Genomic DNA, 17,355 nt, shown 5'->3' with positions numbered 1-17,355 from the left:
AGGCATATTATGAAGATAATTGGTCTTTCAATATTCTTCTCTTCGAGGAAGTTGTATATTACCCATGTGAAATAATAATCTTAGAAACATTTTTACTTCGTTATTTTTACATTTTACAGTTGTGAATTTTCGTGCACACATTTAAAAAAATAAATCTTCCTCATATAATTGTTGATTTTAGTAACCAGAATGTCATATGTCATATAGTCCATCTGTAGCTAGTAAATTAAAATAGTATATTGGGTTCATCCAATCTTTCAACGATAAGAGAAATCTCGGTCCTTAAGAAATTATTATTTCTCAATTCCACAGGAGTTTCATCCACTAGTTGACCATATCTTGACTTGTTTGACTGGATCCTGAATTATCTATAGGATGAATTACATTAGTAATTGTTTCAGAACTATGTTCAATACAGCTTTCTGTGATTTTTCGGTAAAACGACCAACTAAAGTTTTATAATTTTTGATACAAAAACGGATTATTTTAAAAAAACGAAACGTCAAAAATAACATATTTTTAATTAAAATTATGATTTATTCAATAAACAAAATATATAAAATATATAATAAATATAAAAATACCATAAGTAGCTTAAGAAGTACATTGCGATCCGAAGAAAAAGTAATTTTTGCATACAAATGAAAAATTATTTATGGTTAGGTATTAAATAGTCTTTAGATCTTGTGAAGGATGCACTATGGATAAAAATAGTTTAACTAAAAGACAAATTTTGATTTATTGACTTAAAGAAGGCCTCCGGCTGAGTAAAAAGTAAACAACTGATCGAATCCTAACATGCGACACAGCAAGTGAAAGGGGAGGATATAACGAATATATTCAGATAGAAAAAACAAACAAGGCGACTACTAAAAGGGCAACAGTATCTTCATTATTAAGAAACGTATAGCGACAAACAAGATATCATAGGGCACTGTGGATAAAAATAGATTTACCATAAGACAAATTTTGATTTATTGATTTAAAGAAGGCCTCAGGCTAAGTTCAAAATAAACAACTAATCGAATCCTAACATGCGATATAGCAAATAAAAGGGGATGATATAACGAATATATTCAGATAGAAGAACCAAAGAATCTACCAAAAGGGCACTACACATCATCGTAATTAATGAATGTATAGCGACATACGGCATATCACATGACACTATGGATGATAATAGACATATTTGCTGTATATGTAAAGCATAAGATAAATATAAGGTAAATTTGCTTTATTGACCTGAAGGGGACCTCTGACTGATTATAAAATAAGCAACAAGCCTAATACTAGCATATGACATATCAAATCAAACATGAGACGTATTATAGTACATATAATGTATACATATAGCGTGCCATCAATATATATATACAGGGACGAGTGCAGAACCGGCAAAATAACATAAAAGATAGAAAACATAATACGTTGTGAAATAAAAAGAGATAAAAGTAGTAGATGTGAGAAATTATCGATATTAACCTATAATTTACTTAGAATTATCGAAAATTTCCCACCTTTAGACGTTAGCTTATGAGCTGGTTGACTTCAGTCATAGTAATACGTATCACGTAATGTAAGTAAAACAGTTTAAGTAGGAGTATTTTTTTATCCAAAATTAAAATATTGACCAATAATAAACTATGATTTGAGACGTCGCATACACTCTTCTCAATACAGAATTAATTATCAAATTACTACAAATTAAACTGTTTACTTACATTTGCTTTATTGCCTTCAATCAGTTTTTACTTTATGCGAAATTTAAAAAATGTAAATGTTCGACGTCATACTTGTAATAATATGACTGATGTCAACTAGCTCATAAGCTAACGTCTAAAAGTGGGAAACTATCGATAGTCCCAATGTAATTTAATGTAAATTAGAGGTTTCTATCGATAATTTCCCACCTCTACTACTTTCATCTCTTTTTATTTCATAACGTATTATGTTTTCTATCTTTTGCGTTATTTTGCCGGTTTTAGGGCACTCATCACTGTATATATAGGGTACAGTAAAAAACATGGTGTCAGGTCAGAAGTGCCCCAGATACTTTATATTTAGTTGGTTTTTATGCAAAAATTTATTATTTTAAAAATTTAATGACTGACTGTAGATGACAATAATTGATTGGATCCCCCGTCGCATGCGACGGGCAGTCACTAGTGTTAATATATACATCTATGGCATAAACACAGTACTATAACGCAACTTATTTAAATGGCAACACAACCATGACCTATAGACTATAATACTTAGACTAAGCGCTGCAATATAGACCCGTTCCCCCATGCGACAGAGAAAAATAATACAAATATTTATTATATAAATAAATATATAAATTTACATTATAGAGTTGCACATTAAAAAAAATAAAGAAAAAATATCAATGAGAAATAATAAGTTGATATTATTTAAAAATCAATAATTGAAATATTTTTGTTTTTTGCTGTAACTATTTTCCGATTTTTATAAGTTGCTACCTAACTTTTGTTTGGTAGTGGGAAGGTCACGTGGGCAACAAACCCCACCAATTAGAAAGAGATGAAGGGACTGCTCCGCATTATTTTTCTCTGTCGCACTGGGGGAACGGGTCTATATTACTAGTAACGGCGCTATTGAAAGTAAATACTTATTAGTTTAGACTAAATTGATTCGCATAAAATTCATATTTCTAACGTCTTTCCCCAGTGTGAACATTCACATGATCTGTAACAATAAAACACTGAAAACTTTGTTTTCAAAACTTCCACAAAATTTATTTTAAATTCTTATCACTACAGCTGTTTCGGCGGATTGCCTTTCTCAAGGAAGAAAAAAGTTTTCAGTGTTTTATTGTTACATAAAATAAATTTCCATCAAGTAACGGTCGAATCCATCAATTATTCACATGATCGTTTGTTTTTTTATATTATACAAAAGAAATCTTAAGGACTTTCTCCAGTGTGAAGTTTCATATGTTTATTTAAAAAGGTTTTTTTAGAAAACTGTTTATCACAAATTTCACATTTATAAGGATGTTCCCTGTTATGACGTTTCATATGTATTTTTAAAGAACTTTTTTCAGAAAATTGGTTAAAACAAATTTCACATTTATAAGGTCTTTCTCCGGTGTGAACTTTCATATGTCTTTTTAAACAATATTGTTGAGAAAATTGCTTAAAACAGATTTCACATTTAAATGGTTTTTCTCCAGAGTGAATTCTAATATGTGATTCTAAATCACTTTTTTTGAAAAATTGTTTAAAACAGATTTTACATTCATAAGGTCTTTCCCCAGTGTGAATTCTAATATGTATTTCTAAATAAGATTTTTGAGAAAATTGCTTCAAACAGATGTCACATTTAAATGGTCTTTCTCCAGTGTGAACTTTCATATGTCTTTTTAACCAACATTGTTGAGAAAATTGCTTAAAACAGATTTCACATTTGTAAGAACTTTTTTTAGTGTGAACTATTAAATGAGAATCTAAATGAGTCTTCCGAACAAATTGTTTATCACAAATTTCACATTTGTGAGGTTTTTCGTTAGAGTGAATTTTTAAATGTTTCCTTAAATAACTTGTGTCAGTAAACTGCTTAAAGCAAAATTCACATTTATAAGGTTTTACTCCAGTGTGAATTCGCGTGTGTCTCTTTAAATGTCTTCTATCAGCAAAGTGCTTAAAACAAATTTTACATTCATAAGGTTTTTCTCCGGTGTGTATTCTCGAATGTGATTTTAAACCATCTCTTTCATTAAACCTTTTAGAGCAAATATCACATTTGTATGGTTTTTCTCCAGTGTGAACTTTCATATGTCTTTTTAAAGAAGTTTTTTGAGCAAATTGATTAAAACAAATTTCACATTTATAAGGTCTCTCTTCGGTGTGAACTTTCATATGACTTTCTAAATTAGTTGTTTGAATAAAATGCATACCACAGATTTCACATTTGTTTGATATTTCCCCAGTGTAAGTACTTAAATGTTCTTTTTCATGTTGTTCAGTCTGAATTAATCCAGTGTCAGCTTTTAAAATACTTTGACTTTTTTGAAGTTCATTATTACGTGTACACTCAGGTAATGTTTCCTTAACTTCCACTATAGTTTCCTTCTGGTGAGCACCTAAAATAAAAACCAAATTACAAGAGTTACTTTGTTACTGTAAGTAAAAATTTTTGCCAGCACCAAGGCCAAGAGTAAAGCAACAAGTCTAGAAGAAATAAATGGAATAGTAGAAAAACTAAAACATAAAATGTCCTCACCCAATGCTATAGCCAACAATATATTACATTTTAAGGCAAATAAACACATGACTTTAGAAATCTACAATATGGGATTGATATTCGAATGAATGACATGTAATTGTAGTTTAAAATTAAAAATCTTGTTCTGCTACTTCGAATCCGCCGAAAATATCATTATTCCTTACTCAACGAACAACTTATTCAATTCTTCTTCTTCTTCTTAAGGTGCCATGCATTTCTGCGTAGGCGTCCACCGTACATCGTCTTGCCAGGTGAGATGTTAAATATTCTGGATTAAATAATTCTGTTTTTAGCAGCATTGCGAAGCATTTCATAGCTGTGGATTCCTGTCCATTGTCGAATATTGCGCAGCCATGACATTTTTTTACGTCCGAGACCTCTCCTACCCTCTATTTTCCCTTCGAGTATCAGTTGCTGAAAAGTGTATCGTTCTCCTCGTATAATGTGCCCCAAGTATGCAGTCTTCTTACTTTTTACATAATTAAAAAGTTCCCTATCCTGTAAGCCCGCTCTTCTGAGTACTTCCTCATTTCTGACCCTGTCCGTCCATGATATTCTGAGCATTCGACGCAGGCACCACATTTCGAACACTTCAAGTTTGTTAATGGAACTGGCCTTTAACGTCCATGCTTCCATTCCGTATAGGAGAACAGGCCACACGTAACACTTAAGCATCTTGTATCGGAGGTTGAAGTCCAATTTGCCATCAGTCAGAAACTTATGAAGCCTCAAAAAAGCATTTCTGGCTTGTTCAACTCTGCTCTTTATTTCATTCTCGGGGTCCCAACCCTCATTCAGTAAACATCCCAAGTATTTGAATTGCCTGACTTGTTCGATTTCTTCTCCAGAGACATATATCTTTGCGTTGGGGTAATCATTTCTACTTATAATCATTGATTTTGTCTTCTTGATATTTATTTTCAAACCCCGAGCTTCACTTGCAAGAGTTAGATCATTCAAAAGGCATTGCAGATCTTCGATGTTATCTGCCACTATGGCTGTATCATCGGCATACCTGATGTTATTAATAAATATGCCGTTAACTTTAATACCCTTATTAGAGTCTTCCACTGCTTCTGCGAAGGCTTTTTCTACGTATAAATTGAACAGCATTGGAGACAGTATACAACCTTGCCTTACTCCTTTTTTAATGGAGAAATCTTCTGTTTCGTTGGAATTTTGAAGACGTACTGTTGCTGTCTGATTCCAATACAGATTGGCAATGATTCTTATATCCTTTGCATCCAATCCCAACTCTTGTAGGTATTTTATCATCAATTCATGTTTTACATTATCGAATGCTTTCTCGTAATCGATGAAACAGATAAAAACATCCTTTCTTTGATCTAAACAATTCTGTATCAATGTTTGCATACTAAAGATCGCTTCTCTCGTGCCAAGTCCATTTTTGAAACCAAACTGACTCCATCCACTGACCTCTTCACATTTCTTAAACAATCTAGTGTGAAGTATTCTCAGGAAAAGTTTCAAAAAGTGACTCATTAGGCTTATTAGTCGGTGGTCCTTGCAGAAGTTCGCACGTGGTGTTTTTGGTAGGGCGATAAATGTAGATCGAAGCCAATCTTTTGGAATCTGGCCCGTATCGTAGATGTCGTTAAAGAGCTTGACAATAATGTCTAGGTTTTCTTCATTAAGTAACTTGATTGTTTCTGCGTACATATCATCTGGTCCTGGGGTTTTGTTACTTTTTAATAGTTTGATAGCGTGTACAATTTCAGCTTTCAAAGTACTTGGGCCATACAAATGGTCTCCCAGTTGTGGTGGTTTTTGTGTTCTGTCATCATTGAACAAATTGGCTGTGTACATTTTCCAAGTATTAAGTATATCGCTAGGGTCCGTTATTAATTCATTTTGGTCATTATGTATACCAGTGACTTGTTTTTTCTTGAAGACACCAGCAATTTCCTTAATTTTCTTGTGAAGATTGACGCTGTCGCCGAGTTTATATAGGCTTTCAGCCTCGGCGCAAAGTGTAGTCATCCAGATCTCCTTCGCCGCTATAATTTCTTTACGAATTTGACTGTGTATATTTCGGTACCCTACTTCGTCCTGCCTGATCTTACACTGCCTGCGTTGTTCCATCATCTCTAATATTTCTTCTGTCATCCACTCATTCTTGGTAGTTGTTTTACTCTCGAGTAGAAAAGTGTTGTTCAACTCATCAAATGATTCTTTTATGGTGGTCCATGACTTTTCAACATCATTCTCAGTTGCCATATTAGAGAACCTATTGTTTATTTCCTCTGTGTATGCTTCATTTGTTTCATTGTTTTTGAGTTTTCTAATGTTTTTTTCTTTTAGCTGTAGCGAGCCTCAGTTTGATATTTGCTATTAAGGGATTGTGGTCGGATCCTATGTCTGCTCCAGGTAATGCAGATACCTTAGTAATAGCATTCCTGTACCTTCTATTAATTGTCACATAATCTATTTGGTTCCTTATAATGCCCTGATGTCCGTCTAAAGACGACTTCCATGTGTAAAGCCTCCTGGGTGGTAACTTATACCAAGTATTCGTTATGACTAGATCTTTGTCTTGACAGTACTGTATCAATCTGTCCCCTCTGTCGTTTCTCTGACCAAGACCATATTTTCCAACTACGTGATCTACAGCTCCTTCCCCAACTTTTGCGTTGAAGTCTCCTAATACGATGTTAATTTCGTGATTCTTAGTCACCTTTAAGGCTTCGTCTAGCTGTTGATAAAATCGCTCTAGTTCTTCTTCTGGCTTGTCTGCTGTAGGGGCGTAGACTTGTATAATATTTATGTTAACTTTTCCATGCAACTGAATAAGTATGACTCTTTCGGAGATTGGGACAAAGTTCTTCTTATTCAATACCCAATGATAAAAACAACACCCAAGATCCAGCCAAGTACCGCCCAAGTTACTTGTCTATTAACTTTGTATTAATTAGTCATATGCTGTGTAGCCGAGCAATTTCATTGTATACGAAACAACATCGTAGAAACTCAACAAAAAGGATAAGCTAAAGGCTCCACGGGCTACAGCGGGAATAACTTATAATCGACTCGGTGATTTCTAACGAGGCATACACCAAGAAAATGAATATTTTTACTGATTTTTGTTTTGCTGTTTATGAGAAAGCCTTTGATTCAGTGCCACATGGGTGGCTTATAAATATATTGTTACACTTCTTTAAAATAATTTTATTCAAACACTAACTTGTTTCAATACTTTAACAGAATGACAACCATAAACTTCAAAAACTCAATTACAACTGTTCCAAACTATCAACAATATCCGTTTATATACATTTTCTGACGTTCCAGACTTCACTGGACATATCAAGATTTTTCGATGGCATCTAGAATGTTCTAGAATTTTAATACTTCTTTTTCGTCAAGGAACTTCTTCTATGTGGGATAAATCTTTCTTAATTTTTGTAACAGTATTAAAAATATATAAAGTCGACGATAATATTATAACCTTCTTAAAACATAATGACAGATTGGAAGACTAAAATTCATCTACAAATACCAGAAGAATTTATATCAAAGTTTATAAATATTTTCATTAACCGGGGCCTATTCCAAGGAAGCTCGTTGACTCAAATGTATTTCGATATAGCGATAAATCGTCTATCCCAAGTCATGGTTACAATGAACACTAATATCTATCTATATAAAAGTCTAGGATGACAAGTCACACTGTTTGTCCAGTAAGGTAACTACGCCACCTAGAAAAAAAATAGGACATTTCAATCATATTTTGTTCTTGAACCGATACGGTTGATTTATTGCTATTCATTCTACAAATTGATGATTCAAAAATATCGGAAATTTTACTAACAGTAATTAATTTTTTCGCAAAATTGCTAAAAATATAGGTTACTGTAATTGTAAGGTAAGATCAATAACGTATAATATATATTTATTATACGTTATTGGGTAAGATATACATACATATGCACTTATTATAAAAATAAAATAACGTTTAACAAACGTCAACGTTTTATCAAAATAAAATAAAATTAAAACTAAATAAAATTAAATAATGGTAAATAGAATTAAATAAATATAAGTAAAATGAAATAGAATTAAGTAAAAGCTATACCTGTAAAAAGGCTGTTATACAGTTTCTTCTTCAGTTCCCATGTAAAATTCCATAAGAAAATGTTAAGGTTCATTCTGTTCATTTTTTGAGCGTTTTGCGGTGGGGGTAGAATAGTTGGTCGTTCAGATAAAACACATTGCGGCATTGTCAAAAGGGCATTACATCATATCTCCTTTGTTATTGGTTCAATTGGAGCGTGTGGTGTGTTAAATGAAAGGGAAGGACATAAAAAACGTACTAAGATAGAAAAAAAAACAAGGCGACTACCAAACGGGAACTACAAACTGTCTTCATTATTAATAAACGTATAGTTACAGACGAGATGTCATAGGGCACTATGGATAAAAATAATTTAACTAAAAGACAAATTTCGATTTATTTACTTAAAGGAGGCCTCTGGCTGAGTGCAAAATAAACAACTGAACGAATCCTAACATCCTATTCTAATTCGACATAGCAAATGAAAGGGGAGGAAATAACGAATAAATGAAGTAAGAAAAAACAAACAAGGCGACTACCAAAAGGGCACTGTATTTCATTATTAATGAATATATAGCGACATACGAAATATCATAGAGAACTATAGATAAAAATAGATTTACTATTTCAAATATACAAATTTTATTGAACATTAATTTCGCGGGCGTAACTGACAAACAAATTCAACGGTCGCTTCAAGCGTTGTTTTTAAGGGAACGGCTCATTCTACACAAAAAATGCTCATAAACATTCTTGTTTAAAATTATCTCAGCTACATTTTTTATTTGAAACATTTTTTTCTACGGTGTACAAATTCTTGGTAAATCAATTTTTTTGCGTTTTTACCCCCCTGTGAGGGGAGTTTTAGGAGGAAGTCCGGAGGTAAAACTGATAAACTTTTATGCATCTTTTTTGGGGTCCCAAAATTAATATTCTCTGCAAAATTCAGCTTGTTCATATGATTTTTAGTAGAGATGTGTAGTTCACCATCGCAATAATTCAAATGAACGATTCTTTCAACTGAAGTAATTGAACTAGTTCATTAATTTTCATGGAACTAGTTCACTGCGAACGATTTGCATTATCAATTGTGTCTCAACTTCTAAAGAAGAAAATAATGAATGAATGAGATCATATTTTTATTATTTTGTAAATGGGATGGACTGACTAGTTTCAGATCAGGTAACAGATAATAATTCTTATGAATGTGACAATAACATAAAAAGTCTTATCTTAATGTCATAATGGTTCGGATCTTATGCCCATGCATTGGCTTGGACATTGCCATGCTGTGTTGTTTCTCGTATTTTAATTTTGAAATAAAAATTTTTAGTTGTGGTTAAAATGATTGATGCATTTACATAAAATGTAATTTTATGTAAAAGTGAGAATGAAAATGTGTTATTTAATGTTCCTAGAAAATTCACTCATTTTTTTTTAAAGGTTCTTTTAGAAATAACCTAATTATAGATACCTATGAGTTTAAATATACGTAAATATAAAAATAAATCATTGTGAACCATATTTATATTTAAAACAGTTAATAAAAAACAAATCTTAATAATTTTTTGCAAACAAAAAAAAAGTTATTTGCAAAACATTTGAGAAATAAATTTAAAACATTTAAACCGAAACATACGATCCAAAGAAATGGTTCCGAACCTGAACTACTTGTACGGTAGTGAAAGACTGACTAAAAACCGAAGAAAACGGGCGGCCGGCGCGAGCTTGTGTGATGATAAGACAAAACATCTGGTAACCAGTTATGTTAAGGTTGGATTTCGATTTCGGTCTTACAAATAGTTCTTTCGCGAACTAGTTCACTGAACTAGTTCATTTTTGTGAAATAGTTCTCTTGAACTAGTTCGTCTAAAAGAACTAATAAGCACACCTCTAATTTTTAGGAATCAACTCTGTGACAACTGGACTAATAGTATTTCACAATCACTTCATCAATTAACAACTTTTGTTTGAAAATTCCATATTTTTTAAATTCAGTATTTATCATATTGATATTTATCAGTATTTATCATCAGAATGTCATGGTTGCGCAACCTGAGAGAGTGGTACGGATGTACATCAAATGAACTTTTCAGAGCAGCCGTCTCAAAAGTCCGAATAGCTATGATGATTGCCCACCTCCGCCGCGGAGATGGCACTTGAAGAAGAAGATTTATCATATTGAGTAGAGATCTTACTTTGAATCATCTGTTGTCTGTATTTATACATTCATTATCAATGAAATATATAAATTTCTTAAATCTCAAATACTGATTTCTCTGCATAAATTTATCTATACCAAGATCTTCTTCATCACTCCAATAACGCCACTCCGAGGGTATTTGATGATATCCAGAGAATAAAAGTACTAATGAATACTTTGAGGTCAACCAAACAAAATATAAAACTAGGAGTGTTTTTGCTACTTGCAAAGAAATTCTTTCTTTCACAATGTATACCAATAAAAATTCATCAAGTAGTTTTTCCTGTAAATTCACCAAATTTTCATGATTTACATTATATATTGATCCTTCAGGTGAAAGTTTTGTGTAAACTAATAAAACATTTTTTTCATTTAAATTACACTTCTGTATGATAATGCCTTTTTGATTTACCTTTTTCAATACTATTCAATATTTGATGGTCCAGGTTCATTATTAATGGACTCATTCATTTTGGAAAAAACTGTGTATTTTTGATGATTTACATTTTACTACCAATTCTCTGGGTACATCCCTACTTCAGCTGTTATTAGTAAATCAATATCAGCTTCATATTTATCTGTTAAAGAATCAGTTTCTAGTGGTAGCACTATTACATAAATTTCTTCATTGTCCATAAAATTAGGATCATTTATTATATCTTCTAATAATTCTTGCAAGGATAACACATTTTGACAAATCTGAAAAGATCAGAAATATGTAGACTAATAAAAAAAATTCATTTACTTTATTTCATATTTATTATTCAAAATAAAGATTATTAAAATATTAGTTACTTACCATAAAATCATTTCTCCCAAATATTAAATAAAAAACTGTGCAAAGTAAAAAATGCAAATTGCAATACAAAAATTAAAATTTAAAAGTATATAACTTGTGCACATATTCACAACATTCAACTGAATAATGAAATGCTACACATTTTGATAACACCAAGTACCACTGTTCTATTGTACTCTAATGTTGACATTATTATTTTTAATTTTTAGAATCTATTTTTTTTTATTGTATGTTTACATTTAATAGGGTTAGCACCTAAATAAATAAACTTAACAAACACTGTGGTGAAAAAGATTTATTTTGAACTTTCTGAAATTAAATTCTTATGCATTTAAAAATCATACCTCTTAACTAAAAATTGCAAAAATAGCGTTTTCCCGATATCCTTGATTTTTACCACTAATTTTATGAGTTCCTCAAATCTTTACATGTAAAAAACTAGTTTCTTACTTATCTTATATTGTTCCAGTTCTTCTTTTATTCCAACCTTAATTTCACCAGCTACATCTTCTGATACATAGTTTTCTATTTTAATATCTGAATAACACTCATCTAATAGAAGTTCCTGTATATTATTGCTTTCAAATTGACATTCTTTTACTTCGGATTTCACTTCTATCTTAAAATAATCTTTTAGGGAATCTTGTTCCTCTTTAATACATGTCATTTTTTGGTTTTTAGAATCTGTAATATTTCCATTGCGCTCCATTTTATATTATATATAATTATATTACTGTAATAGCTATTTTTTAAGAGATTTCTTTACTTTTATTTCCTACCCTGTTAATACAATAAAAAAATTTGTAAGGGTGTTTATGTTTATTTGTTATATTTACTACAGATATGACAATGAATGACATGACATATTTGACACTAGACGACATATTTGACACGTTCGTTTATGACAAGCGGTGCCGACGTTGCCAGATTTTCTGTAACTATATTTTACTGCGATTTTTAAATGATGAAGGCGTAATAATCCTCTTTCAACACATAAAGGCGTAAGGGAAACACACCGTAACCATCAAAATAAAAATTTTGACTACTTGTTTTGAATAAAGTGTTCCCTGTTATTAACAAATAAATGAAATATTTTTGTAGTTATTTTTTAAAAGAAATAAATACTTAATTATAAATATATACCTATATATAAGAGTATATTATAAGAGTATTTAATTCGTTAATAGCAAGGAATACATACTTTATTGAAAACAATACTTTACTCAATAAATTTTTATTATGACGGTTACGATGTTATCCCCTTAATATTAAAAGGAAAAGGTCAATATTTTCTTAACGTTTCTGTTTGGCTCTAGAATTAATTATAATTTTTTTTATTATTTTAAAGCAACTGCTGCAAAATGTAATTGGTATAGTAAATTACAACATTCGTACGTAAAAACTACACAACATTTCTATTTAAAAAATTTTAATTAAAGTTGCAACACAATAAAAATTAATTTTAGAAAATGTAAAGGTATATAATATTGATACTCATGTCGTGATGGTGATACAGATTTAAATATAAAAAAAAACGGGTGTGGCAGTCCAGTGGGACTGCCGGTGGAAGTTACACTTCTATACACGCATTCGCCGTTACAAATTTATTTGGGAGTCAATCTGCACAATAATTACATATGTAATTCTATAGGTAAGACATAGCAGAATGAGAAACAGAATTAATAACAACTTACTAACAATGAAGGATTGAATCAATATTTTGATGAAATGTATATTTTTATTTTCATATATGTATGAAAGGAGTTGAATGCAAAAATTTTTTTACACATACTCTGCAGTAAAATTCATTGTTTATTTTGCTATTAATATAATAATACAATACAAATTAAATTGCAATATTCATAAGTATTTAAAAATGACAATAATATACATAAAAAATACACTACAATACAGTGCAACATAATTCCATATAATAATACAATACAAATTAAAATGCAATATCCATAAGTGTTTAAAAATGACAATAATGTAATAATAGTTTTGTTCGTGGAGACAGTCCCCGACTAGTTTTGGATAAATTTCGGACCGATTCGGGATTAATGTTATGCGCTGGCGCGATTAGTTACTAGTTTTTAACAGACAATTCTGCGCGAACGATTTCCGGACGTTTCTGACTGTTTCTAACCCCAAAACATCAACACGTTATTTTGTTTATATGTACAAGGAGGAACACAGAAGTTTGACAAAATTTTATTTTAAAGACGATATTGCCAAAATGTGTACTTAAGTAAAAAATGGGGTATTAGTAGGGGAAAAGCGTGTACCTTGGGACAAAATTTACTTTTAAATTTTTATGTTTTTTTCTTTCATCTGAAACTGAAATGTATTTGATCCATGTAAAAGAATGAAGATTTAGGCACTGGACTGATATTAAAAATATCGATAATAACCAACGAGTAAATCAGTAATTACCATATAAGTGTACAGTGATATTAGTCCCAAGGTTCAACCTGTGGTTTACCCTTGGGACAGTGTTGTTTGTACATTGGGACATGAACTGACTGTATTTATATAAATAAAACAAATATTGAAATAACTTTTTTAATGATGAAAAAACCAATAAAAGTATTTTATTGTATTTATATATTATTTAAAAGAAATATTTTGTGGAAAGGCAATTTTGAATGAATGAAATCCTCGCCGTATTTTGGGCACAGGCAACACTTTCACTATGCTTGAATGCTTCACGACGGCAATATCTTCAATATTTGGGAAGACAAAATAAACTTTCCGTTTTCGGAGAAACTTCACAGTAACTTCTTGGTTTATGCTTTCTTGAACCAAACCAGCATAGTAAACATCAGTGGATGTAGCTTTTCCAGTGACTTCAAATTTTACCACAACCCAGCTGCCAATGGTAAAATTGAGTGCAACTTTGTCTGATGGAGTGAAATCAGGAACATCTTCATCTTCGGAACTTGAGTCAAATCTGCTTCCATCAGAGATGTCTTTAAGGTCGAGCTCGTCTTCATCTTCAGACGAAGATACAACTAGTGCTCTTTTGACTGCCTCTTTTTTCCTCGGGACTGGCTTACATATTTTAATTTTCTGCTCCTTGATTTTCTGCAACTCCGGTGAGTCTGTGACAATCATACATCTTCCCGGTCTCCTTCCCCTTCCACCAGTCTTACGCGGTGGAACCTTCGGAAATGGGCGAATTTGTTCAGGGGTCATTCCAGTAGTGGAACATGGCGCACTGCTTGTTGATGGTATGGCTTCATCAACTTCCATAAGTTCTGTCTCTTCAATATCAGTTTGTTTTGGTTCATATGGCCTGTTGGTCACCTCAGCTGGTAAGAACTCATGGTCTCCGAACACGTTTGCATTAAATGGCCATATACCTGCTACTTTGAAACCTGACGAAATGTTATTTGGGGTAAACGCCAATGGGAATGCTTTTCCTATCAGCTCTGACATGTCGTAAATAGATATAGGCTTTCCCGGATGGTTCAGCATCCATTCTTTGCTAGCATTATTGAAATAATTTTTAAATGGCCCAAACACAGACCTATCCAACGGCTGAAGTTTGTGACTGGTATGCGGAGGAAAGGTTAAAATTACTATTCCATTATCCCCAGCTATGTGTATAGCAGCCAATGAGAGGTGGCTTTCGTGGTTGTCGAGGATAAGCAACACTTTATTTTCAGGAGATGGCTTCACAACTGAAATGAAATGTTGAAGATATTCAACGAACAATTCAGCATTGGACCAACCACTAGAAGTTGCCATACCAATAGTTCCAGGTGGTGCGTTGTTAATCATGTGCTCTTTGAAGTGAACACGTGGAAAAATTATACCTGGTGGAATAAATGTTAAATAGTTAAATAGATAAAAAAAATAAATGTAAAAATCTCGAATAAATTTCTCCCAATTTATCAAAAAATATTAAAACGTTTGGCTTGTTGAAACAGGCCATTCGACCTAAGCTTGTGGCTTCAGGCTTCCGAAGAGATATTTTGTTATTATAAGAAGTTCTAAAACATCGGTACCATTGTCTACCAGCAGTTTTATTATTATCCCATGATTCAGGGTAGTTCACATTGTTGAGTTTGGCGTACTGATATGCTAGTTTTCGCATTTCTTCAACAGTGACGCCATAGTTCCACTGTGCAGCTTTGATAATGTAAGTGAGCAGTTCGTTTTCTTGTTCAGTACTGAAGACTTTGCGTGTTGAATTATTCGCTTCATACTTGAAAGTCGCTTTCATAGACACTTTATGTTTTTGAATATGCCTACCAAGAGTACTTTTTGAAACACCATACAGATTAGCTATTTCTCTCAAAGGTCGACTATGCGCCAGTATCTCATTGGCAGCTGCTTCTAATGCTTCTGCATCTGGTTTCACCCTTTTTTTTCCTGTAGCACTTCTTCCCATCTGCAACAATAAGATTAACATTAACACGGTGAAGAAAAATATCTGGTTGTACCTTGGGACAAGTCCCTACGTACAACCATAACAACGTCCCAAGGTACAACCAAGCACATGTTTTACTATAGTCCTCCAAGATATTCAAAAAGGTGACTAATACATTTAATATAACAGCCGAATTGTACGAGGTCTAAATCAAATACGCCGTTTACTAATAAGAAAATCAACACAATATCTGTTCACAACATTTTTATTGATCTCCGTACATTTTACTCGATGATATGCGGTCTTTTACAGTGAGCCAGCTGTAACAACAAATGCATTCACGATACGTTTTAGCAAATAATATTTGGTCACCACAAATAATCCGAATTCGTAATTACTCACTCCTTATCAGTGGCGTTTCATGAAAGCGTGTTTAAAGTCTTGTATTAAAATTTGAATTTATTTGAGAATTTATTGAATAAAATAAAAACAGTTAGACTACGTTTTTTTAATAAAATGTTTAGATAATTTATTGCCAAATAACAAATATAACAATTGTTAGTAAAAACGTTTGTATTTATACGTATTTATGTTATGATTTTTAATCGTAAAGGCTCTGTACTGAGGTATGAAGATTTTAGAATTTGTAAATCTTAAATAATATTGTTCTAAATAAAATTGTTTTGAATTGGAAAAACTATTTTGGTCAAACTAGTGTACTAGGTACAGTTTATATTATGTGGTTTACAAGACTTAAAAACCGATTTTAATCGCTTGAGAATGTTCTAAGGGCTCTTCTTATTAAAGAGTGACATTGAGTACCTAAAGTTAGCCAACTGTAGTGTCAATTACAGAATGCGTGTTTTGATTTGTTGCGTATCAATTAACTGAAATAAAATCTTAAAATAAATAGGTTTTAACTTTCAGGTATTTTATTTTGTTTCATGAATTTATACAATAAAATCTTTAGTGTTTCTATAAACTATTCAATTTATGGTGATATAAATAAGCTAATATACAATAAACTAATCACAACTGAACCAAATTTTTAATAATCTTAAGAGGTGGAGTTATAACCTCTCCAATTAACTTGTTTCCACACCACCCATGGGGTAAAGTTTTCGGTGCGTTTTATTTGTACGTGGTGTCCCCAATAGACCTAATCCACAATGCAATATTCATTCAGAGTCTGTTTCTGACTGAGATGAATTTAAATGAGATTGTTTTATTATAAGAGTAATCAATTTTTTCACAACACTGGTAAATGTGACTGTTTCAATTAATTTTAAAAGCACATATGTACCTCATCTATCTAGCTATGGAAAACTCGAAACGGAAGTGGAGGATCAAGTGAATAAAGCAAACGAGCCGCAGGTTGCCTGAATGAAACAATATGGAGAAATAAAAATATCGGAAAAGAAATGAAACGTAGAATTTACAAAACAGTCATCAGACCAATAAATGCGCGGCAGAAACACGACCGGATACAAAAAGGACAAAAAAATGTTAGAAATAGCAGATATGACAACCCTTTGAAAAAAAGATGACAAGACAAGGTGGGCGGCATTAATAACTGCGTAAAAAACAGGTATAATGGAATGGCTACATAAGCCGAATGACAACAAATAGAGTAGTAAGCACGGCGAGAGACGGTTCTC

General features: G+C 32.0%; 1 protein-coding gene across 1 annotated transcript; it reads right to left on the bottom strand.

Moving 5' to 3' along the window:
• Nucleotides 1-490: 490 nt before the first annotated feature.
• Nucleotides 491-12,469, bottom strand: LOC140443412 (uncharacterized). Its single transcript, XM_072534660.1, has 2 exons — nucleotides 11,773-12,469; nucleotides 491-4,105 (listed from the first exon to the last, which is right to left on the bottom strand). Exons 1-2 carry the CDS (start codon nucleotides 12,029-12,031, stop codon nucleotides 2,928-2,930), a joined length of 1,437 nt encoding a protein of 478 aa, XP_072390761.1. The 5' UTR covers nucleotides 12,032-12,469; the 3' UTR covers nucleotides 491-2,927.
• Nucleotides 12,470-17,355: the final 4,886 nt, after the last annotated feature.

This window comes from Diabrotica undecimpunctata, chromosome 6 (assembly GCF_040954645.1).
Source record: "Diabrotica undecimpunctata isolate CICGRU chromosome 6, icDiaUnde3, whole genome shotgun sequence".
In the NCBI taxonomy this organism is placed as follows: domain Eukaryota; kingdom Metazoa; phylum Arthropoda; class Insecta; order Coleoptera; family Chrysomelidae; genus Diabrotica; species Diabrotica undecimpunctata.
Note: the sequence above shows the minus strand (reverse complement) of the source record. Positions and strands in the feature narration are given on the sequence as shown.

Bases quoted from the DNA above. Each gene is read 5' to 3' on its own strand.
- LOC140443412 (XM_072534660.1), bottom strand. From the start codon at position 12,031: ATGGAGCGCAATGGAAATATTACAGATTCTAAAAACCAAAAAATGACA. The intron at 4,106-11,772 runs GTAAGAAACTAG...TTTTTATTTTAG, and splicing joins ACTGGAACAATATAAGATAA to GTGCTCACCAGAAGGAAACT.